The 25,000-nt window shown below is 42.7% G+C and overlaps 1 protein-coding gene across 1 annotated transcript in view; it reads left to right on the top strand.

The window, feature by feature from the left end:
• The window catches only part of nr5a2 (nuclear receptor subfamily 5, group A, member 2), a 74,849-nt gene that overhangs the window by 14,163 nt on the left and 35,686 nt on the right, over positions 1-25,000 (top strand). Inside the window, exon 4 of the mRNA XM_068320174.1 lies at positions 1-476. This exon is cut by the window's left edge and continues 240 nt beyond it. Coding sequence (XP_068176275.1) covers positions 1-476 — 476 coding nt within the window. The remainder of the gene's footprint in view (positions 477-25,000) is intronic.

The raw sequence follows: 25,000 nt of genomic DNA, 5'->3' as shown, positions 1-25,000 counted from the left end.
GTCATCACCACCACCACCACCACCACCATCATCACAGCACTGCCCTGCCCCCCACAGACTACGACCGCAGCCCGTTTGTCACTTCGCCGGTCAGTATGGCAATGCCACCACATGCCGGCAGCCTGCAGGGGTACCAAACGGCCTATGGACACTTCCAGGGTACACGCACCATCAAGTCAGAGTACCCAGACCCGTATACAAGCTCACCAGAGTCTATCATGAGCTATGCCTACGTCGATGCCTATCAGTCAGGCTCGCCGCCCAGCTTCCCTCATCTAATTGTAGAGCTACTCAAGTGTGAGCCAGACGAGCCGCAGGTTCAGGCGAAGATCCTGACATACCTGCAGCAGGAGCAGGCCAGCCGAGGCAAACACGAGAAGCTCAACACCTTCGGCCTCATGTGCAAGATGGCTGACCAGACACTCTTCTCTATCGTGGAGTGGGCACGAAGCAGCATCTTCTTCCGTGAACTCAAGGTAGGTTCACATAATCCCTTCTTGATAGAAATACGATATATATATATATATATATATACAGTATATGCATTTTTTTAATTGTTTGAGATTGAGCCCCTATTTGCAATGGCTCTGCAGGTCTCTAAAAAGCTATCTGGTTTTTTTAATGCAAAGTCTTTCTCCATCTTGCCATCCATAACTGACAATAATTAGCACAGTTCATTAGCATCATCTGGTCAATCTTTTATCTTCAGCATGCCTTTAATCTGGCTCCATTATGCACTAGCTCAACAGTAATGCAGAGTACACAGGGCTGTTTGGGGTGAGCTGTGTCTGCTATTTGCAGCCTGTGCTCACTCCTACTGCCGGATCAAAATTCAGCAGCCAGTTGCAGTGACTGTGTGTGACACATTTTGGCTATGTGTTGGAAAAACCTTGACTAGAAGCTTCAGACACTTTTCATACTAACAGGATTCTAGTCTGAGTTGATTTTATGTGAATTGAAAACTGAGCACCATCCACCTCCCCTTGAAATATCAATCAATCAATCAATAAATCAATCAATCAATCAATCAATCAATCAATCAATCAATCAACTTTTATTTATATGGCGCTTCATCACATGTGCAGATATTTCAAAGCACTTAACGGACAGAAAGCCAACAGTGCCCTCCAGAGCAAGCATAAGCAACAGTGGCGGGGAAAAATTCCTTCATTGAGGAAGAAACTCTGGGCAGGACCCAGGCTCTGGTGGGCGATCATCCGCCTTGACCTGTTGGTTGGGAAAAAGAACTACACTAGGTATAGAGACAGGTCAAAGAAAAGAGAGAGGCAGAGAGAGTGTGTGGTAGATAGGCCAGATTGAATTTTCATGTCCATATTGAGCTGTTGTTGCTGAAGTGAGGCGGGACTTCCAGGCCTTTGCATTTCCTGTCTTCTGTGCGTGTTCCCCACCTGTTGAACAGAAGCACAAAGACAGCAACAGTATCTTGCAAACAAAAAGTGCAATTTAACATTAGTATTAAATTTTAAAAGCAGAGAAACATAAAGAAAGATAAGTGATACAAGCTCCAGAGTATCTCCCTTTAACGGGAGGGGTGGGGAAAAATATCCTCAGAAGCCTAGGCCTATAGCAGTTTATCTAGTAGAATCTGTGTCATTTCTAATTGTAGGCTCTATCAAAGAGGAGGGTATTTAATCGACTCTTAAATAAACTAAGGGTGTCTGCCCCCCAGACCGAGGCCGGGAGATTGTTCCAGAGTAAAGGGGCCAGATAGCTGAAGCTTCTGCCTCCTGTTCTACTCTTAAAGACCCAACGGGTTACCAGAAATCCTGCATCCTTGGATTGAAGAGCCCTGGGAGGGTGATACAGTTCAATGAGATCTTCAATGTAAGATGGAGCCTTACAGTGAAGAGCTTTATGTGTAATCATAAGGATTTTGAATTGTATTTTATATTTAATTGGGAGCCAATGTAAGGATGCTAGGACAGGAGATATCTGCTCTCTCCTCCCAGTTGGAGTTAGTAAGCGGGCAGCAGCATTCTAATGGAGGAGTTTGAACAGCCCGATAATAAGGAATTGCAGTGATCTGATCTAGAAGTAACAAAGGCATGAATGATTTTTTTCTGCGTTTTTAAAGGATAATTTCTAACTTTAGCAATGTTTCATAAGTGAAAGAAGGCTATCCAAGAAACAGACTTAATATGAGAATCAAAGGACAGATCTTGATCAAAAATCACTCCCAAGTTCCTGACGTCATTAGTGGAGGACAGAGCAATGCTAAGTGAATTACAATGTTGGAGAAATCATCTCTGAGATGTTTAAGCCCAATAATAATGACTTCAGTTTTGTTACTGTTCAACAGTAAGAAATTGAGAAGCATCCAGGATTTAATATCACCGAGGCAGGTTTCTAATTTAATTAGTTGATCAGATTCATTTGTTTTGATTGATAAATATAATTGTGTATCGTCTGCATAGCAATGAAAATGAATGTTATGTTTTCTTATACTTCCCAGTGGTAGGATATATAAATTAAACAGAACAGGCGCCAGAACAGATAGTTGAGGTACTCCATAGGTAAGACTCTCTCGATCTGAAGATTTATTATTAAATGGTCAAACTGAAATCGGTCGGATAGATATGACCTAAACCAGTCTAGCGCTGAGTTTTAATCCCCACTTCCTCTTCCAATTTCTATAGAAGAATATTATGATCAACAGTATTGAATGCTGCACTCAGGTCTAATAAGACTAGAACAGATAGAAGACCTTTACCTGACGCTATTAAAAGGTCGTTTGTACAGTCTCTGTATTGTAGTTCGTTGTAAAACCTGACTGAAAATCGTCCAACTGAAAATCCACTAAGTTCTGTAGGATCTTAGATAGGAATGGCAGGTTAGAGATCGGCCTGTAGTTTGAGTGGAGGCTAACGTCTAACGTTTGGTTAGGGGCTTGATTACAGCCACTTTAAAAGATTGTAGTACAAAACCTATTTTTAAGGACTGATTAATTATGGATAGTATAGGTTTATTTATTAATGGTAATACCTCTTTGAGGAGCGTAGTTGGAATTTTAATTCTCCTGTCCAGAATTTGTTTGGGTACACATTTAATATGGATTCAGTTATTATGGTTAATCGAAGCAGTATTTCTAGATTTTGGCAGTCTAACATTTCTGTAGGTTTGGGGGACAGACACAGTCTTAATGGGGTGTGTATTAGTTAAAGTAGAGTTAGCTATGCCCTTGGACTGTGGTAGGCGAAGCGTGTAAGACTGCAACTTTGTTGCCTGATTTCCACTCTGGCATGTCAGGATTTAGAGGATAGACTTTTAACTATATTTTTGGACAAGAGGGTTGCACCATCCCAAGTTGGATGAATGCCATCCCTCCTAATGAGACCAAGCTTGCCCCAGAAAGCTTTCCAATCATCTGTGAAGGCTACTGAGTTATTGGGACACCACCTAGTCGGCCAACGGTTAAAAGATGACATGCGGCTTAACATCCCATTGCTAGTTAAATTTTGGAGGGGACCAGAGAAAACTACTTCATCAGCCAGGGTCTTTGCAAATGTGCACACCGACTCTACGTTAGCTTTTAGGACCTCTGATTTTCTTAGGACATCATAATTTACTCCTCAGTGAATTAAAATTTGTTTAAACCTCCGTTCAGTTTTACTTAATAACTTTACTTCTCCCTCAATGTCACCTGCTCTGGCCCCAAGGAAGCAGCTAACTATGGCCGCTGGCTGTCTTAAATTAACGTGTCTCACAATGGAAGATCCAATAACCAGAGTGTGCTTCTTAGTCTGAGTGCAACTGAGTGGGGCAAACTTGTTTGAGACACTGACGAAGGATGCTGGAATAGTATGAGGTTGGTGGTGTCCAGTGGGCTTCTTTTGTCGACGTTTCCCTCTTACAGTTATTCAACCATGCTGTTTCCCTGGCTGCTCGGGGGCCGCTGAGGGTGGGGGGCAGCTATGGGGCAGCTAGGACTAGCGCCAGTGGGGCCTACTAGCTGCGAAGATACGCTAGGGCAGGGGCTAGCCAGGCCTCCTAGTTGCTCCGCTAAGCTAGGGCACTCCGCTCCCACTAAACCTGTCTGGGGGCTGCTTTTTGCGGGTCTATGCCTATGCTCGATGGAACGGAGTCACCCCTCGACCTCACTGAGCCTTGCCTCTAGCGACACGTCAGACATACGTCAGACATATTCCTGACTCGATAATGGAGGTGGAGGTATAGGTGAACATAAGACAGTTGGAGCAAGAGTAGATGGGGGAAGAGACGGAAGTGAGGCTGGCAGGAGAAGCCATAGTTGGTAGAGTGTAGTTAGAAAAAAAAGAGTTTGGAATAAGTTACTGTATATAAATGGAAAAATATCACCTTATTGATCGGCTTCAGCTTGTGGATAGCTAATACCAGCTAACACAGCACCTAATGTATTTGCTCACTTTGAGTACCGGTGGATTTTTTTCCTTTAGCATTTTGGTGAAGCAAAAGACAGAGGATAGAATCTCAATAGGGACAAATCTATTTTTAAATATTTTGTTTTTGATTGTTTAAATTTGTTATGTGTATTTAGTGTAAATTTAACAGAACTTTTACATGCTATATGTAATCTGCCAGATTGTGAAGTTTGTGAGCATTTGGCACAGCCCATGTAATCTGACCAATAGTAAGCTTTCACTAAAACCTCCCAAATTTGATAATTCCTTTCATTCATTGCAGACCCCAAGGGAGAATTTGAGGTGTGTAGCTTGGTGCTCATGGTATTATTTTGCTCTGAATCAAGGTTAATATTCACAGCGACATGAAAGGCGTTTGATTAGTCTGTGCTTCACCTGTTTTTCTTCCTGTTGTCTGATTCCTTTGTCTGTTTCACATAAAATCGCCAAAGGCTCAGCTGCATATTCATGGGAACGGGCCTGTTGTAGAAAAAAAAATCCCTCCAAATATTTCATATAATTTTGTTTTCAAAGGGGAACATGACAAATGAATGTATTATTAAAGATGGTGCCAATTACAACACAGAGAAGGGTCCTTGAAAACACATGTTGACATTTAGCACTCATCGTGTTCCAGTTATTGACATTTTTGAGGTTTGTATTTGCATTCAACTGGGATTGAAGTGCTTCACTCATACTCACTCGCAGGCCCATCGCAAGGTGTGGTCACTGCTAATTATTGTGTGTGGTTTGTCCATTAACTTTGAATGATAATTTTTACTCCACTGTGAAGCCACTCTATTTCTCCCACCCTTATCCTAATTCAATTATCTCACCTACTTGTATTTGTCACTTGCTGATTTAATGCTGAATGAAATGTCATTATGTTTGCCTAATGGGACTATATTACTGGGACTTAATAGTAATTGAGCTGGGTGCCTGTTACAATGAAAATTACTTAAGTGCAGGAGAAAGCTCTTCTCTGAACTAACCCCATATTTTAAATTAGTGAGGGAGACAATTCAAATAAACCCACCTTGCTTTTTTTTCAGAAGGGAATAAAGAATAATATCATGGCTGTGGCTCTAGATATTTTTCCCACACAATTCCCTCTCTTCTGCCTGCTCCTCATTAGTGATTTTCAGAAGTAGGACTGAAATGGGCTTGAGTGGTGTGAGCAAGGAAATAAGCAAACCATGTGATAGCCAAACTCCCCAGCATTATAGATTGTCATCCAAAGCTAAAACTGTGCTGTGATACACACTTCTTGAAAATGTATTGTTATTTTATTGCTTTGTCAGCTTTTACCTATTTGCTGCTGCCTCTCCACATCAAACTGCATTAAGAAATGACCTTTGACCTCTACTAGCTATCCCACTGTGAATGTATCTGATTTGGTCATCTCATGTATGTTTGTGTGTGTGTGTGTGCGTGCGTGCGTGTGTGTGTGTGTGTGTGTGTGTATCTGTCTGTGTTACTTTCGAACTCAACCAATGCTTTATATCTTCTGTTGATATAGATCTACATATTAAATGTGAGGTTGAGTCCGGGAAAAGAAACACACACACACACACACACACACACATACACACACACACACACACACACACTCAGCCCCTGTCACTATTCTTAGCTCTGCAAGAACAAAAGAATTTCTGTGGTAATAGAGCCAAGCTGGGACGGTGAGTGCAAGGTGTTTGCCAAAAAAAGTGATTCAAGATTTAGTTTCCATAAGTTGGCCTTGGTCACGAGACTCATAAATATTTAGCCATTAAGAGCTCTCGGCACACTGCAGCTCTCTTTCTACCCTTCTTTCTGGGAATGAGGAATGACGTGAGTCTAGCACCTTGGATGAGGAACGCTGAGGTGGGCTGGATGTGTGCCAACTCTAACCCAGTTATGATTGGTTTAACACATCGGTGGTTCAGTCAGACGTGGTGCTGGCTTTGAAATCACTGACTCAGTGTCGTGATCGCTTGAGGTTACTGAGTCAAATTTTGAGGGAGCTTAAGACAGGTGCCTCTGTGGATATGATGAAATGAGTTTGTATAAAAATGACATTTGCTAGTACAAGATTCCACTCCTGCCCCGAGCCTTTCCATACACCCCTGTGCTGTCGTGAAGGCCCCTCCACCCACACTGCTCAACTTCTTTCCGAATGATTTTTTGTGACTAGGTGATGTTGAATATCCAGACAGCAGTTGATTTGTAACAGTTTATCTTATCTTAGTCTGAGAAATATGTGTAATAAGAAATTTCTAAAGTTGCAGTTTTAAATGGTGTAGAACAAAAAAAAGAGATCTGAAAGGCTTTCTGTCAAATGTAGTGATGTTCAAAGAGTGAGATGGAGCCAGAGATGGGACAATTTCCTTCATACTATATATGTATTTTATTTTATGGTGTTGTATCCTCCTAAAATTCATTGATATTTAAACAATAAAGCCTATGACATGAAACCAGTAAAAAGGTTATCATGAAATTAATCTGTAAACCAAGTCAGATAGTCTGGGTGAACACCATGAAATAGTCTAAAACTTGATGTTTAAAATCCAAGCTTCAATGTTATTTGAAGAAAAGAAATTTAGAGAAGGTTTAATTGTAGCTTTCCAAAAAATACCTCTTTTAAAGTCAACTGAAAATAAGAGTGGACTACTTGAGCACAGTATGCTTACAGATGCGTGTGCATATTTTTTGTATGTGTGTTTGTATGTCTGTGTGCATGCATGTGTGGGTGTGTGTGTGTACAAGAGAGAGGGTGACTCATACTGTAGCTGCTCTAGTGCACTACCCTCTCCTTCATTGTTCCAGCATTGGGATGGCTGGCCTGACTCCCACCACAAATACAATGAGAGGGAGAATTTAGCAGGGCAATTGGGACTATTGATGATTCATATGTTTATATCATACCTTCCTACCTCAACTCCTTTTCCACCACACCCTCACCCACCCCGTTTCCTCTCTGCACCCTTCAATAAAAAATATGTGTGTCTGTTGTTGGGACAGCAAATGTGTCCGTGCCTAAAGACAACATACAGATTTGTAAAAAGACTTAATACAGTAAGGCTGCAACCAATAATCCATGTCACGGTAAAATATCATCAGTTATAAAATTTATCAGACATGGCATTTTTATCAAAGCCCTTTGTTTTTCCTTCTTTTTGGATAACATTTAATCCTTTGAGGTCAAAGGTCAAACTAAGCCCTTCAATGATGCCAGTCATTTCTCTTACCTGACAATTTTTTAACATACTGTCTGAACACGCTGAGCCCCTAACACATACCATGTTAGGGTTAAGCTGAGGGTTAGGGATTAGGCTAGTATGACCTCAGACCCTGAGGGATAACCTCATGCAATGTAAGTCAAAAAACAAAGAAAGTTGTTTTTTGACTAAACTTGTCTCCTGGCTAAACCCAAGATAACCGTTCCCAGTTCTGTTTTGTACTGTATTTATGAATGCATTTTGAGTAATATTTAGTTAATACAAATTTATTTTAAGCTTATAAACAATTGAATTAAAATTTTTAATTATAGTACAGACAAAAATGTATCCGCAAGAGGGCAATGTAGCCGCAAGAGGGCACAAGCCAGTGTCTTATTGTGCCCATCCCAAGCCCGGATAAATACAGAGGGTCATGTCAAGAAGGGCATCCGACATAAAACTTTTGCCAAATCAAAGATGCGAATAAAATGACTTAACATCTATGACTTCCATACCGGATCGGTCGTGGCCTAGGTTAACAACAACCGCCATTGGTGCTGTTTACCTACAGGGTGCCGGTAGAAATTGGACTAATGTTGGTCGAAGAATGAGAGGAGGAAAGTGTGTTCGTAGGAAGAGGGAGAAGAGGAACGCCAAGAGTATAGGACTGAGAGTAGAGATGTTGCATGTTGGAACTATGACAGGAAAAGGTAGAGAGTTGGTTGACATGATGCAGAGAAAGAAGGTGGACATACTATGTTTCCAGGAGACCAGGTGGAAAGGTAGCAAGGCTAGAAGTTTAGGAGCAGGGTTCAAGTTGTTCTATCATGGTGTAGATAGGAAGAGAAATGGAGTAGGAGTTATCTTGAAGGAGGAGTTTGCTAGGAATGTCCTGGAGGTAAAAAGAGTGTCAGATAGAGTGATGAGTCTGAAGCTAGAAATCAAAGGTGTGTTGTTCAGTGTTATTAGTGGATATACTCCACAGGTAGGATGTGAGCTGGAGGAGAAGGAGAAATTCTGGTTGGACTTTGATGAAGTGATGCAGAGCATACCTAGAAGTGAGAGAGTTGTCATTGGTGCAGACTTCAATGGACATGTTTGAGCAGGAAACAGAGGTGATGAGGAGGTGATGGGCAGGTTTGGTATCCAGGAGAGGAATGCAGAAGGACAGATGGTGGTGGACTTTGCAAAAAGGATGGAAACAGCTATAGAGGATACTTTCTTCCAGAAGAGGCAGGAACATAAAGTGACCTATAAGAGTGGAGGTAGAGCTTGTGTAGACGGTGTAATCTGAAGGAGATCAGTAACTGCCAGGTAGTGACAAGTGAGTGTGTAGCCAAACAGCATAGAATGGTGGTGTGTAGTATGACTCTGGTGGTGAGGAAGAGGAAGAGGGCAAAGGCCGAGCAGAGGATGAAATGGTGGAAGCTGAAAAAGGAAGAGTGTTGCATGACTTTTAGGAAGGAGTTAAGTTAAGTTAAGACAGGCTTTGGGTGGTCAGGAGGTGCTTCCAGATGATTGGACACCTACAGCTAATGTAGGGAGACAGGTAGAAGAGTACCTGGTGTGTCATCTGGAAGGAAAGTAGATAAAGAGACTTGGTGGTTGAATGAGGAGGTACAGGAGTGTATACAGAGAAAGAGGTTAGCTAAAAAGAAGTGGGACACTGAGAGGACTGAGGAGAGTAGACAGGAGTACAGGGAGATGCAGAGTAAGGTGAGAATAGAGGTAGCAAAGGCCAAATAAGGGGCTTATGATGACTTGTATGCTAGGTTGGACAATAAGGAGGGAGAGTCTGACCTCTACAGATTGGCAAGACAGCAAGACAGAGATGGGAAGGACGTGCAGCAGGTTAGGATGACAGCACATGTTAGAGGTTTTGGAGATAAAGTCAGAGAGGCCAGACTGAGATGGTTTGGACATGTCCAGAGAAGAGATAGTGAATATATTAGTGGAAGGATTCTGAGTTTTGAATTGCCAGGCAGGAGGCCAAGAGGAAGACCCAAGAGGAGGTTTATGGATGTAGTGAAAGAAGACATGAACGTAGTTGGTGTGGGAGAAGAGGATGCAGAAGACAGGGTTAGATGGAGTCAACTGATTCGCTGTGGCGACCCCTGAAGGGAAAAGCTGAAAGGAGAAGAGAAGTACAGAAAAACATGTTGCCGTCTCTTAAGTCGCCATGTCGTCTTCAGCTACTACTTCCACATTGTGGGTAACAGGTGCTGCTTAAAGCTGATAATGTGATAGACATTTTTATTCTTATTTATTGTACAGTAACAAGATATAATGTGCTTTTAACATTTAGTCCAATATTTGCGGCAGACAGACATAAAGCGGAGTAAAATTACATAACCTTCTTTTTTTTTGTATATTTTTTTGAAGACCGACATATAATTGAGAACTACGTATCTCAAAAATGTAAGCCGAAGTAAACCTGTAAATAAATTAACATGACCTGATTTGCAGGATTAATCTAGACCAGCAGTTGCCAAACTTTTCAGTCCGTGCACCCACTTCTACTCCCTGACTTCGCTGACGCACCCCATGCCCGAAACATGAAAAAAAGAAAGAAAAGGCGTAGTCTTTGTACCCATATAGGTATCAAGTTTAATAATATAGACTCCTGTCTATACACAGAATAGATTGTGCAATAATGGGCCTAATGAACTCTCACTTTAGAAACGGTGGGGAGAATAATAGCAACAATATAAAAATGACAATAATAATATTTTAAGTAAAATTGGTCGCCGAGCGAGCTGACTACAGATGAGTGATGAACAGCAGTTATTACTATGTAACAGATAGGCCTATTTAACAAACTGTAACAGTTATTAAATGGTAACAAATATGCTACTCCGCCACAAAGAATCAAAATAACATAGGCCCAAGTTCAACATCATGTTTTCTCTTTCGAGTACGAGTCTCATTGTGTTCTTTACCCCCTTCTCCTGATGAAGTGTCCGGGTGAGTTTTCTGTGTTCTGTGCTCCTCGTTTTCAGTTTCCCCTGTCTCGTCATCATCACTCTCCTTATCCTGCTCGATTTCTTCAGCCTGGTAGACTGCACAGCTCTCAGTTGTGGCCAGTGTATCCTGTCCTCTTTCATTTCTCCCAGATTTAATCCCGGACAGACTGCCCGTTTTTAACCAGTTATGTATTTCGGCATATTAATGTTGATGCTATCACAACAAGGTAGCACATAGCTAGGAGAAAGCCAAGTGCATTTTGGTTTTTTTGGTTTTTTTAAATGTTCCCCAAACGTTTTTTAATTGAAAATTGCAAATGATTTCAGTGAATTAATTTAAATATTTAAACTGTTAATCCTCCATTAAAAAGTGTTTAAATTATTTATTTAATTTTTAAGTATTTCAAGGTGCTCAGCTGCCATTACACTCGCACACCCCCTAGCGGCAGCTCGCGCACCACACTTTGGGAATCCCTGATCTAGACTATAATGGATGCCTTCATAAAAGGGGACTTTTAGGTATTACTATTAAATCCGCTGTCTTCTTTCTAAGTCTGCTAAAGATATGGTTTAGAATCATTTGTGATGCAGAGTAGGCTGCTCCCCTGTTTGATGTACAGATAGAGGATAAAATAGCTGTGACATCAGTGGCTTCACTTCATTTTAATCGACCAGGGACATATTTTGGGGGGTTACAGACAGGTTTTTGTGTGTCTTCATCTCTTTTGGGTTTTTTTTCCTGTTTTGTTTCTCTGCATGTAGCGAGAATGGCAAAAGCAGAACAGAGGGCCATTAAGTTGAAGAGGAACTGTATTAGAAGTCTTGTTCCCTGGGAAAGCTCCCAGCTGAGATGGGACGGCCATATTGGATAAACAGATGGCCGGGGAGCGGAAAAGACAAGCGAGAAGGACAGAGGTGAAACAAAGAGTGGCAAGAGGAGATGAGTGGAGCAGGAATGTGAGAAAATGGTGAAAAAAACAGAAGGCAGTGGGACTAACAAAGACAAAGAGGTGAGGGAGAAAATATCAAAGGTGATGTAATCGAGGAAGGAAGATATTAAAAGATAAATCTTAAAAAGCCTAATAAACAAAGATATCAGAGTTGGAAAAGTCAACACAAATGGCAAGATGGCAGCAAGCAGATCAGGTACCACATACAAAATATGTGATAAACTCGTTATTATTGACCAGTTTATACCTGGATGTATACAACTTCATCAAAGGTAGAAATGCTGATTGAGATATAAATACTGTTGGTTGTTTACACAAACTCTCACAAGTATACCTGCTCCTGTTATAATTCACATTAATCAACCCAACTTTTATTTCAAATGTCAGCTGTTTTGATAAATGCTTTCGTTTTTTAACAACAACAGCACAGTCATCATCATCATCATCATCACCATCATCATCATCAACATCATCATCATCATCATCATCATCATCATCAAAAAGGGAATAATGAACTTATTGTCTTGTGTAATGTAAATTAATTTATTTTGATGTTAAATTGTGGAATGTATCTGTCTACATGTAGTCACAGTAATCGGGTTTTTCTAAATGTGAATAAAATGAGGCAGGGGAATAAGAGAGTGACACAAGCACAATATAACAAAACATTATAGGTGGCAGATTGGTGAATAGCTATAATAATTAAGATATCCCACTGTAGCTATATTCAGAAAAAATAAATCAGTGCTGCATTGAAATATTTGGAAAAAAGTTACTGGAAGTGAGAGATCTGATCAGCTGAACTTCATTCTATTTAAAACCCAAAAAAATCAAACAAACAATTCACTTGGTCACAAATATTGTTCCAAATCATTTTTTCAAAACTGCCAACATTGTCTGATAATCCACAAAATAGCTCATTAAAATGAACATTTTCTCTGTGTCAAACATGTATGACAGATCCCAATGTTTCGACCAGGGGGGTGGTGTTGATCACACCTCACACCTGAATATTTCCCCACTTATAGATTTACCTGAGTGAATAATGTAAGATACTGATTTACACCACTCTGCCCCACTGCTTGATTTCAAACCCATCCTTACACCAATCTACATCCATAAATATTACATAAATTTACTTTGGTGAAATTCTACTTACATTATCCACCTGCCTAGTTAAGACTGGAAGCTCTTTTTCATAGTTTTAGTTATCTTTTTCATTCACACACAAAACACGCACACACACAGGCACACGCACACACATACACACACACATTGACACACACACACAAATCTTGTTTTCCATGACCTATTCAGGAGCAATTTTCATGGTGCGCTCAAGTATGTCTGTGTGTTTGCATGTGTGTGTGTGTGTGTGTGTTTGTGGGAGAGTAGGGGTATTATCTCTGCCCCGCTTTGACCGCTGATTGCACCTTCCCTTTTTTCTTCTCACCCAATAACTGAGTGGAAATTAATAAGCCGTTTTAGGCGTGATCTGTAAACCCTGGGAGGTACTATATCTACACCCCCTTCCACACACTCACACACACACACACACATACACACACACACACACACACACACACACACACACACACACACACACACACACACACACACACACACACACACACACACACACACATTTCACCCACCCACCATCCGCCACATCCTCCCCTCCCATCACCCCAATCCTGACAAACTGCAAGCGTGATGGGGTTGGTAGCTGCATGCAGTCGGCAAAGATTTGTAACCGTGTCCCTGGACCATTGCATTTGAATTATTCGGCAGGTTGTGCTGCACCCCACCACCACCACCAACACCGCCAAAACCATCACACACACATCCATTCCATGCCTGCTTTACCTTAGCTGCAACGAAAAAAGATGGAAAGGAAATAATGAAAATGCTTATAATGTAGGAGAGGAGATGTGGAGTTTAACAAAGTTACTAACACAATGTAGAGCAACAACAATGAAGACTGATTTAAACTTAGAGACTGTGACTCATTTAGCGAGAGAAACTGTCTGTGAAGGAGGAAATGGAGTAAGAGCTGGAGTTACAGACAGAGAGACCCCTAGGGAGGAGGGAATGAGAGAAAAATAGTTAAAAAGACAGAAAAAGAAGGAAGGAGGAAGACAGAGAAAAGGAAATAATGAAGGGCAGTCAGAGAAGGACAGAAAGAGGGAAATGAGACAGAGAGGAAGGTGGTGTTGGTGGCAGGAGGGTTAAGTGGGAAGATGAACAAGGGCTGTGAGAGGCAAAAACCAAGGGCAAGAGGAGGAGGGGGTGGAGAGGGGGTATGCTGAAGGACAACAGCGGATGGGTGCAGGGGGGTGAACAGAGGATCGCTAGGTTGGAGTGGGGTGGGGTAGGGGTGTAACAGGGAACAGGTGGAAGGTTAATGGGCCTGGAGCAAATCCACCAGACGCTCTCGGGCTTGATATATGGGTCCGGAGCCTGGTGTGGGGCGTAGGCTTTCAAAGATATATTATTTCATTTGAGGAGCAGCACCGCTCTGGCTGACAATACCCCCCCCCACCACCACCACCACCACCCTCACAGCCACTTCCACCAACAACCTCTCATAGTCCAGCATTTGTCCAGTGATAGATGGAAACCCCCCACCCACACCCCACACACACACACACACACACACACACACACCACCCCACACTCATGCACAAATACACATGCAGCGTTGTCCTGCACAAATATACATTCCAGTTTCTCTGGACAGAGTTTTTGTCAGGAGGCTTGTCTCGATTTTCACTTAATTCAGCAATTTCTTTCTCCGTTTCTCTGTTTCTTCATTCCTCCCTTCCTCACCCCATCCCATCTGCTGTCGGTCTTTGTCACGGGGTGGAGGCAGGCCTTGCAGTTGACTGTGTGTTTTTTTAAGTTGCTATTTTGGTGGTAACAATATCTGTTTGATCAGTACCTCTGGGTAGGAGCAAAAGTTTGTGGGGGTGGAAGGGGCTCAACAAAGGCCTCTTTTCATTCAAAAATTATTTATAGACATGAATAAATAATATCAAAACCAATACAAAATAGATAAAACTGATTGTCTAATAATACCTAGATAATCACAAAAAATTTATATAAAAAAAAAGTCAGTACAAGGGAGACTCCTCCACCTGGAAGGCTAAAGGTTGGAAACTCCTTAACATGTTTGTCCCTGTTGAAATTTACCTGAGCAAAATGCTAAAACCGTGACTTGCTGTTCTCATGGCCTCATAGGTGAAACACATATAGTGTATACGTAGATGCACACTGTACATATATGTCTCAGAAGAATAGAGGGATTTTAAAAAGTCTTTTTTCAGCTGTGACAAAGTAGCAACAGCAGACCTGCTTAGTGGGAAGATCCAACTGTGTGGTAATCTTCTACATGTCAGTTTACAGTTTTCGATAGCATCGTTCACACTTTTGCTATTTGTCTGTAGGTGACCACTGATAAATAGGCATATATCACATTTTCAAATGTCTTCCTCGTGTTCAGTAATGACTACCAACTGACCTTTTAAAATACAGCATTTACAAATACTGGAAAGGTCCCAGAGGTTTGACCCCAGGGACCACGGGAGGCCGGAAGGAAGAACAGGAAACTTGTTAAAAGAGAAGATTTAAGTTTGTCTGTCCCACAGGAACGGTGGCTATAACAAGACGACGGGGGTTGGTAGGTTTTAAGATGCGCAAAGTCTGCTCATCTACTTGTTGCTTTGATGAGGATGGAAGGCTGTCATGAGGTATAAGTTTACCAACCTCCTCACAGTGATAGACTGTCCTCAACAACATCTCATTGTTGTACTTCTTCACTCACTCTCTTTTTAACAGTTTTAAATGCTTCAGTTCATTCATTAATTCATTAATTAATTAATTAATTCATTCATTCATTCATTCATTCATTCATTTTCTTGAAGGCGAGACAATCAGTAACCATCTTGTCTTCAGCCACTTATCCAGATCCGGGTTGGGAGCCCATCTCAGCTGATCATGGGCAGAGGGCTGGCTTATATCCTGGACAAGTCACAAGTTCATCTCATCAAATTCTTATGTCCACAAGAATGGGTAGAGTAGTACAGTTGTACTGGCAAAAATGCATTTCTGCACAGATTATGTACCAACACTGTAAATCTGAGGTAGAAATATGCTTTTCTGCTTCAATATATCTTTCCCTCACCACATCTAACCCTCACCATTCAAATGACTGCTAATGAAGTAGCAAAGAAAACCAAGCCAACCAACTCCTCTGTGGGTTTTCATTTTTCAGTAAGTTAACATTGTGTGACACACTCACATTTGCAAGCACTTTGGGGAGTCAGCAGGGAGAAAGAGCAAGTTATGTTTAAGTCCTATTTGTGAAGGATCAGGATAAAAGCCTTTTTTATTGGCAGGTCACGCTGCTTGTTAAGGCAGTGACATAGGTGACTAGGCTGTTGGTTTCTGTGGTTGTTTCGCAAGTTGGCAACAGTCAGTCAAATCAACAGGGAGACGGAGGGGAGGGGGGGAGATAGAGAGAGAGAGCAGCTGAAAGGCAGAGAGGAAGTAGGAATGAGCAACAAAGAAAATAAGGAAAACAAAGAGGATATGGGGGCTTGATTTCATTGGTTATGCTGCTAACAAATCAATTCAATGGCATGCAAACACTTGACACACTCTGGCCACCAAAGTGCAAAACAACTTTCTTCCTCAGCTCTCATTCTGTCATACTGTTGTTCCTGTTTTTTCTTTTAAAACTACATTTTATGCAACAATCATTCCAAAGTGCCTCTTCACTTGGCAAGGCAAAAAGTGATGCATACAGTTTGCAGCAGCACATAACAAATTATAAGTAATCCCTGTGGAAAGTGTTGCTGTCTGCGGTGGTCTTGGCTTAAGGATGGCAATATGTTCTCAGATCAGTGGTAAATATACATTCAGAAGTGCCAGCAATTTGCTTCTAAATATCTCCCAGCTATTGGGTTTCCTGGAGGTCAGAGGGGATGTGGTGTGGCTGCTACAGCCATACCCTGACCCTCCACCTCTAAACTAAACTCACCACACAAAGCTATGCAAACCTGTCAGCTAATTTATCTTGCTCTTTTCCATTGGCCCACATGTCATGTTTAGAGAAGATACATTAATGTAACAGGGCATGAAATAGGAAGCTACTGTACAAAATATAAAGTGCTTGAGGTTATAAGCTGATAAATTACAGTGGAAAAATTAATAAGTTGTCACCAAAATATCAGTGACCAATTTTAACAAGTATATGATTATATAGCATTATGGAGACCCAATTTAAGTGTTTGATAGAGGAATAGAAATACAGAAAAATAACAATTTTAAAAACTTTGCAATACCTTACTCAAGTCAGGTAAACATTTTGAATGGACGTATAGAATTGTCTTTGAGGTAACATACTTCTAAGACAGGCACTAATAAAATGTCCTACCACTTGTAAATAAGAATGGTTTTAAAGGCCAAGCTGGATTTTGACAATGCTTCTTTTGGTTTTTCAAGGCAGTAAAATACACCAACATAAAAAGTTCTTTCAGTATCTTAGGTTCTAATATTGCATGGCCTCAATTATCTGCATGTAGTCCAGGCTGCCCAGAGGTTGTGCCTGTGCCTGTCACTTTCGTCACCGCGCTGTCAACAGTTGTCGCCTAATGTCTATTTTTGATCCTTATTTATGGCTTGTCTATTTTGGACAGTGAGTGTGGAAGCACGATGGGGTTGGGTGTCCAGAAGACAATGGATAAGAAAGTAGCGGTGCAGACGGCAAGAGTGATGGGGTTGCCAGCTAGTTTCATACTTAAAAGAGTGGACGGGTATTTATATTCAACTGGGAAGGAGGGTGATTGGATTTGCATCGTGATGACGGATGTACATAGTTCATAGGAGTAATACTAGACATTGTGGTTGTGTTGTGACGACAAATGATAAATTTCAGTGAGGCCGCTTGCTGAGCAACAACCAGGCCAAGAAAGCAAATGGCTTCAGCTACATTGGCAAAGTAGGACAATGACACCTGTTTCCTGTCACTGCTTTAAGTAACGCCTTCTTAGCTGGTTTCAATTTTGCTCTTGCGTCCTTTATTTCTTTTACACTTTACCAGAACACTTTATTACTCTCACATCATTCTCTCCTCCTCACCTCTGAATTGGTCAATCCCTTTTCTTCGTTTCTAACAAGAATGCTATGATGGGAAACTTGGCACAAGTTATGGGTAAATGATTCCACACATGTGAAATGAAGGCATGGTACTAATAATAGGCATTAAGTCCTACGTTCTTGTAGGATTTTGCCCTTTCAGAGGGGGATAAAAGGAGGCTTTTCAAGCAAGCTGAAACAATGACAAGCAATAAATTAAATATGTTGAAAGGGGACTTGCTGAGGTGGCTGTCGACAAGACCATTAAACTTCTAGAAATGAACCAGAGACACTGAGAAAATAAAAATAAAAAAGTTTTCAAGTGGCAAGGCACAGTCTCACCTTCCCTTGGGCCACTGCTTTATAAGCCATGTGTTGCACTTAGCTTATCAACAGCACCAGGCTTCATTCTGGTGTGGCAGTGCTGTGGAGAGACATCTTCTTTTTAATACAGATGCATTCATGGTGGTTTCTGTAGGGGCTGCCTGGAGATGCACTTCAGGGAGAAGAGCCGCTCCATCTGTTCTGATACCTCATATTCCTCGTGCTTTAAGTGTCAACATATTACAGGAGCCCGGGAAACACTCAATTAGTTAATTTTGATATTAAATTTGTGCATAAAGGCCTACAGTTCCTGTCATCTCAATGTTGCATGTGAATTCATGCAACGTTCTTTGCAACGTTCTTTCAAAAAAAAAGAAAAGAAATAGAAAAAGAAAACAACAACAACAAAACAGCACACCCATCTCAGGATGTCAAACACTAATGGGAATCTATGTCTCCCACTGTCTCAGACAGAAAGCATCACTGAATCAGTCTCTGCATTTTAAAGCAGCTATGGTCATCTAAGTTGTGTTAAGTATTTGAAGTGTGTCTGTGGTTGTGTTTGTTTCAGCGGAATGTCTCTCCTGATCTAAATAATACAAAAGGGGAAGCCTTTACCCTGCTGTCTCTTTGTCTTTTCTTGTCTTCTCTTCCCCTTAACACACAGACAGCCAGACAATGATTATAGGATCATACCCCACTGTCTGTCAGTGAAAGTAATGTAGGCACAAATACACACAACATCCACACAAGACAAGCGCTACCATAAATCCTCTTTGTCATTCATATTTGACCAACCCACACACAAACATGCACCCATCATTTCATCCCATCCTCATCGTATTGCATAGCCTCTATGGTAAGCACATAAACACAGAGTCATAAATTGCAGCATTAACTCAAATAATGATTACACTGCAGGAAAATTCAATGGCTGGGGCTTAATGCCTAAGAATCGTCTGGTAGATTAAGCTCTGGGAGTGTGTTTGTATGTGCTTGGGGAGTTTTTGTTGGGGGTGTTGGAAGATCAATAGGATTTCTATGATCAGTTCCTCCCAGCCAGGAACATTATAGACAGTCTACTCACACAACTCACTTTACATTTGGATAAGACACAATTTTTCTGTCTGCAAAGAAGAGACTGGTGGGAGAATGGATATGTATAAGTGCATGTGTACAAGTGTGTGTTTGCTTGTGTAACCGGCGCCAGACCTAGGGGAATCTGGACCGGCTCATATGATGCACAGGCCAAATGCACTGTGAATCGGTGGTTGTGTACTGCGGATCAACAGCGGAGCACAAGGATTAACGTCCTCACAGGTCACAAGTCATTTTATTAATGACTCGCGCCAATAAAGCTTGCGAAGATGCCGCTCCCCTAGATCCCCAGGAGCGCGCGAGCGCCACCCACTGACTTGGCGTTGCAAGTGCATCCCAGTCACTTCCCAGTCTAACATAACTCTTAACGTCTCAGAAAAATAAAGGGGGTGCTTATTTCCTATTCAAAACTTAACTTATTCTCAACCCACTACACTCTCCCCTGCTTCAAGAGATGTCTCCGGACATCTAGAACTAACAATAGAGTTGTCGTCGTTAAAGTCAAGAAAGTCTGACTTACTAAATACAGCCTGTTACAGTTGTACAGTCAATGTCTCTTCAGCCGCTGTACACCTCATAATCAATCTAGTATGCCCATATTGGTGGGTAGTAACAGAGTTGGGGAGAATATAGCCTATGGGAAGGGACCCAGGTGAACACCAGGTTTGCTCCAGGCCGCCACATCTGGTTGGAAGGTTGTCCAAGATGATCATAGGTGAGCATTTCTCTCGGTTTGATCGCTCGAGTAGACCTCCTCAAAGGTGGTGCTTCTTCCCCTGACAGTTCTCCAAGAGGCCCACTACTGTCAACCTGCGCCTCTGAACCTGCTTCTTCCACAGTGTCATCCCTTTCTGGTTCTTCCTGCACTTCCACAACTGGTGGTGTAATAGCTGGTGTGTGCACCTGTGCTGGCTCTGACTGAGCAACTGGCTCAGGTTCAGGTGGCTGTCGCCCTTGAGCTGGTTCGCTTACTGGTCTCATTGGTTGAAACTCTGGAGCTACGGCACTGAGTTCTTTATTTGGTTTTAACTGGGGCAGGGAGGATCGGACTCTCTCTCTATGATACACCGGTCTGGGTCGGAGGTAATAGGTGTATTCCTCCTCTTCATCAGAGTGTACGGGTTCCTGCTCCACAGTTTCACTGTTCTTTTTCAGTTTGTCTCCTTTTTGCCTTTTGTTGGCTGTACGCTGAGGCCTCCCATCTTGTTCCAATGGTAAGTCATTGACAGATAGCAGAAGGTTACGATGCAGGACACGGGGGTTCCGGTCTCCAGTTTCTGGCTGAACTTTGTACACTGGTCCTTCTCCTATCCTTTCCACAACACGATGGATTCTCTTTTCCCAGTAAGCACGGAGTTTGCCTGGCCCACCTCTCTCTGACATATTTCTGACAAGAACCCGATCTCCCGGCTGAAGCACAATACCCTTAGCATGCCGGTCATAGAGCTTTTTGCCTTTAGCTGAGGACTTTCCACTGTTCTCTGAGGCGATTTTATATGCCTCCTGCATGCGGGAAGCCCATTTCTGTGCATACTCTTGTCTGGACTGTGACTCCTGCTCAGGTTTTAAATCAAAAAGCAGGTCAACGGGCAAGCGTGGAGCTCTTCCATACAGAAGAAAGAAGGGTGAATACCCTGTTCCCTCATGTCTTGTGCAATTGTAAGCATGAACTATGTGGGGTAGGTGATCTTTCCACTCAGTCTTTTTCTCCTCTTGCAGAGTACGCAGCATTTGTAGCAGTGTCCTATTCAGGCGCTCAACAGGATTCCCCTGCGGGTGGTAGGGGGTCGTTCGAGAATGGGCAATTCCAGCCAGCTGCTGGAGTCTCTGGAAAAGGCTGTTCTCGAATTCCCGCCCCTGATCATGATGCAATTTTTCGGGGTACCCAAAACGTGGAATAAAGTCATAGAAAATCTTTTCCGCTGCTGTTCTGCCTGACTTGTTCTTGGTCGGATAGGCTTGTGCAAAACGAGTAAAGTGATCCACCAATACTAAAATGTATTCGTAGCCACCTTTACTTGGTTCCAGATGGAGATAGTCGACAGAGATAAGCTCGAAAGGGGCACTAGTTGTTATAGAGCCCATTGGTGCTCTATCTGGGACTGTTGGCCGTTTCTGTTTGACACACCGGCATTGCCGAATAACGTAGTCTTCAATTTCATGTTGCATAAAGGGCCAGTAAAACCTTTCTCGAGCTAAATGAAGGACCTTATCTGCTCCGACATGTCCCATATCATCATGTAGGTGTTTCAGCACTGTCGACTTCAACTTACTGGGGAGAACTAACTGTTTCCGTTGTCCCGCCTGCCTGTACAATATTCCTTTGTCCAGTCTGAGTCTTTTCCATTCTTGGACTAGTCTGTGTGTCTCTCGTCCCATTTGTCTTTTGTCTTTATCATTTGGATTCCATCCTCCTTTCTTTAGATTCACCACCTCACTGATGTGAGGGTCTTCCATTTGAGCAGCTTGGATATTTTTTGGAACGATAACTGGAGTGCTGTCAAAAGTTGTTTCATTGGAACATTGCTGCAACGCAGCTACCCAGGGCACATCACTGGCTTTTTCAGCTTCGTTCCCCTGCCAGATGGCTGAGACTACCTCTGGTGGCATTGCTTCAGTATACTCATTTATGTAATCATGCAACAGCACTGGATATCGTGACAGGGTGTCAGCGTCTGTGTTTGACTTGCCTGGCCGATACCTGATGGTAAAATGGAAGTCGGCTAACTCACCCACCCACCTATGCCCAACTGCGTTCAACCTAGCTGTGCTCAATACATAAGTAAGGGGGTTATTGTCCGTGTATACTGTAAAAGTGGGAGCGTAATAGAGGTAATCTCTAAATTTGTCACAGATTGCCCACTTTAGGGCAAGGAACTCGAGCTTGCCAGAATGAAGGTGGTAGTTTTTTTCAGCAGGCGTGAGTGTCCTTGAACCAAAAGCAATGACACGGAGTTTGTTTCCCTGTTGCTGATAGAGTACTGCACCCAGACCTTCATTTGAGGCATCAGTGTGTAGAACAAAGGGTAAATTGAAGTCTGGGTAAGCCAAAATAGGTGGACTGGTCAGCATGTCAACAAGGCGCGACACCACAGCCCTGTGCTCTGATGTCCACTGGACAAGAGCTCTGGATGAGAGCTGGCCACTTTTTGTACTCTTTATCTTAACTTTGCTAGGCTTAGCTGGAGCAGGCATCTGGCTAGACTCACTGGGACTTTCTATGAGCTTAAACAGTGGCCGGGCTATCCTAGAAAAGTCCTGTATGAAGGTTCTATAATAACCTAGAAACCCTAGGAGGGCCCTAACCTCTCCCACATTCTTTGGTTCTCTGTCCTTCAAATGCTGAACTGCCTCAAGGTCTTTAGGATCTATTTGGACACCTTCACTGGTCACTAGACGTCCTACATATCTGATCTGCCTTTTAAATAACTCACATTTTTTTGGTCGTAGCTTAACGCCATGCTCTCTCAGACGGCAGAGTACCCGCCTCACATCGTCAACGTGGTCACAAAAGGTCTTTGAAAAACAGAGCACATCATCCAAGTATGGGGAACAGCACTCATCTCTTAACCCATCAAGGGCTCCCTCCATACATCTTTGAAATGCCGCAGGGGCGTTGGTAAGACCAAATGGGAGACGGATCCACTCGTAGAGACCCCAAGGCGTGCTAAAAGCAGTCACATGTCTGGAGCTCTCGTCAACAAAACCCTGATGGTAAGCGCTACCTTGGTCAAGTAGGGAGAACCACGAGTACCCCCCTAAGTTATCTAGTAGGTCTTGGATGCGTGGAAGAGGGTGGCGGTCGGGGACAGTTTTGCTGTTTACACCCCGGTAGTCAATACAAAGGCGTAAGCTCTTGTCTTTTTTTCTGACACAGACCACCGGAGATGAGTAGGGTGAGATGGACTTTCTGATCCAGCCTTGGTTAAGCAGGTTTTGGACATATTCTTTTACCTCTTGATACAATGGCTTGGGAACTGAATTGTAGGACGTTTGGACTGGCGTTTCATCCTTGAGATGGATTTTCAGCTGCAAATTTGGAATGCAACCAATGTCAGAATCATCCTTGGCAAACACATCTGATTCTTCATACAACATGTCTCTGACAATCTTCTGTTCATCCTCTTCCAGGTGAGAAACATCAACAGGTGGGTGCCATTTTTGTTTTATCAGGGTTTTATGGTCATGTTTACCTCTTGTTTCCCTCTGCTTATCTGGACTTTGCTGAGCAGCATTTACAGTGGGGTGATGAACGGGTTCTGAACCTCCTGAAAAGCATTTGACGGGTTTCACTTCAGCCACTTCCTCCAACGTACCTAGAACTGTTCTCTTGGTGAGGTAGATATTATGTCTAGTGGGGTTCTGAACAGGGATTCTGACTACTTTTGTGGATCCACTCGGAACATCTACGGGACCTGGTAACAGTTCTAATCCCTCAGGACAGTTATTCACTAACTCCGGTTGAAAAAACATTTCCCCGCCCCTTGGCCATTCTCTGATTCTACACCTAACCTCACAAATCTGCCCTGCTGGAATAGTTACACCTCTCTTCCCTGTTCTTACGCTGCACTCACGGCCCATCTCTTCAGGAGTGAGAACCTGGATAGCTGGAACTAGAGCTTCCACTGCACTGTTGCTGATACTTAAAGCTTCTTTGAGTAAAGCAGAAATATCAGTCTCACCCCCCTGGTCTTTGTGTGATTCAATGATCTCAGCTATAACATTACTACCTAACAGAGGATAGTTAAGGAAGTGGTTACTGACCAGTAATGGCACTTGTATGGTGACATGTCCTTGATTCTTACTACATATCTGGAGTTCAACATTTGCCCACCCATCGAAGGGAACATCGCTACCATTCGCTGCCGTAATCTCTAATGGTAGGTCCGACAGTAGGGATTTGAGAGGCTGGATCGGAACACGGGGAAGCACTTTTTCCATCCAAACTCTTCCCACCATAGTCACTTGGGCCCCTGAGTCGAGTAACATCTGGAATGGGACTCCATCAACAGCACATGAAACCATACATCGCTTACCTATCAGTTGTGCGAGGCGTTTCTTTGGTTGTTGTTGAGATTGTGTGTTAGCTTTTTTTTGGTTAACTGCTTTGGAGCGGCTGGCTGGTGTTGGGGTTCCTCTAGCTGTTGTGGTCACTGACTGCCCCTCTCCAGTGACCTCAGCCCGTTTCCCGGGACCCTCTTTTGCAGACAGCCGATGGCGCGATGCCCAGCTTGGCCACAAACAAAACAGTGAGGGCAGCTCACCTTGCTCTGCTGGATACAATCATTGCACCTGCCCCTGATTTCAGTCACTGGTGTTGGAGGATGGGCAGCTGGTGAGCAAGGGTCCCCAGGTGTCACACGGTCAGGGGGTTTCACCATTTGGGCCAGATGTTTGGTCAGGGAGGACACTTGCGCTGTCAGTTCGTTTATAGCAACACGGTTAGCCTGTAACTCAATGTCAACGTTAGCTCCTTTTACTGGGTCACTACTGTCACGCTGAGCTGAGCTCACGGTCACTGGTCGAGTTTTAGTTACTGCACCAAACCGTCTTTGTCTTTCTGTCTCCTCACTAGAAGACTTAGTAATTTGATCTAAGAGAAATTCGTCAGTGACCTGCACATCTTTTAGGTGGGGTTTGAGGTCATGTCGAACATGGTTGTTTTTATCATTTAACCCTTGGTACAGCGTGTGGAGGAAAGTACTTTGAACCAGTTTTTTGTCATAGGTAAACTCTGCACCAAGCTGTTGTGACTCAAACAGAACACGCTGTTTCAGCCCCATGATCCTATACAGAAACTGCTGTGGGCTCTCTCTGTCTTGTTGCTTAGCATTGCTTAACTCCTGAAAAAGCTCGGTACTGTTTTTGTCTCTGATATGCGCACGGAGAAAACACTTCAGCTCATTAACAGTTAAATCATCCCTGTTATT

The sequence above is a fragment of the Antennarius striatus genome, chromosome 7 (assembly GCF_040054535.1).
Source record: "Antennarius striatus isolate MH-2024 chromosome 7, ASM4005453v1, whole genome shotgun sequence".
NCBI lineage: Eukaryota > Metazoa > Chordata > Actinopteri > Lophiiformes > Antennariidae > Antennarius > Antennarius striatus.
The sequence above is the reverse complement of the archived record's forward strand: the minus strand, read 5'-3'. Positions and strand labels throughout refer to the sequence as shown.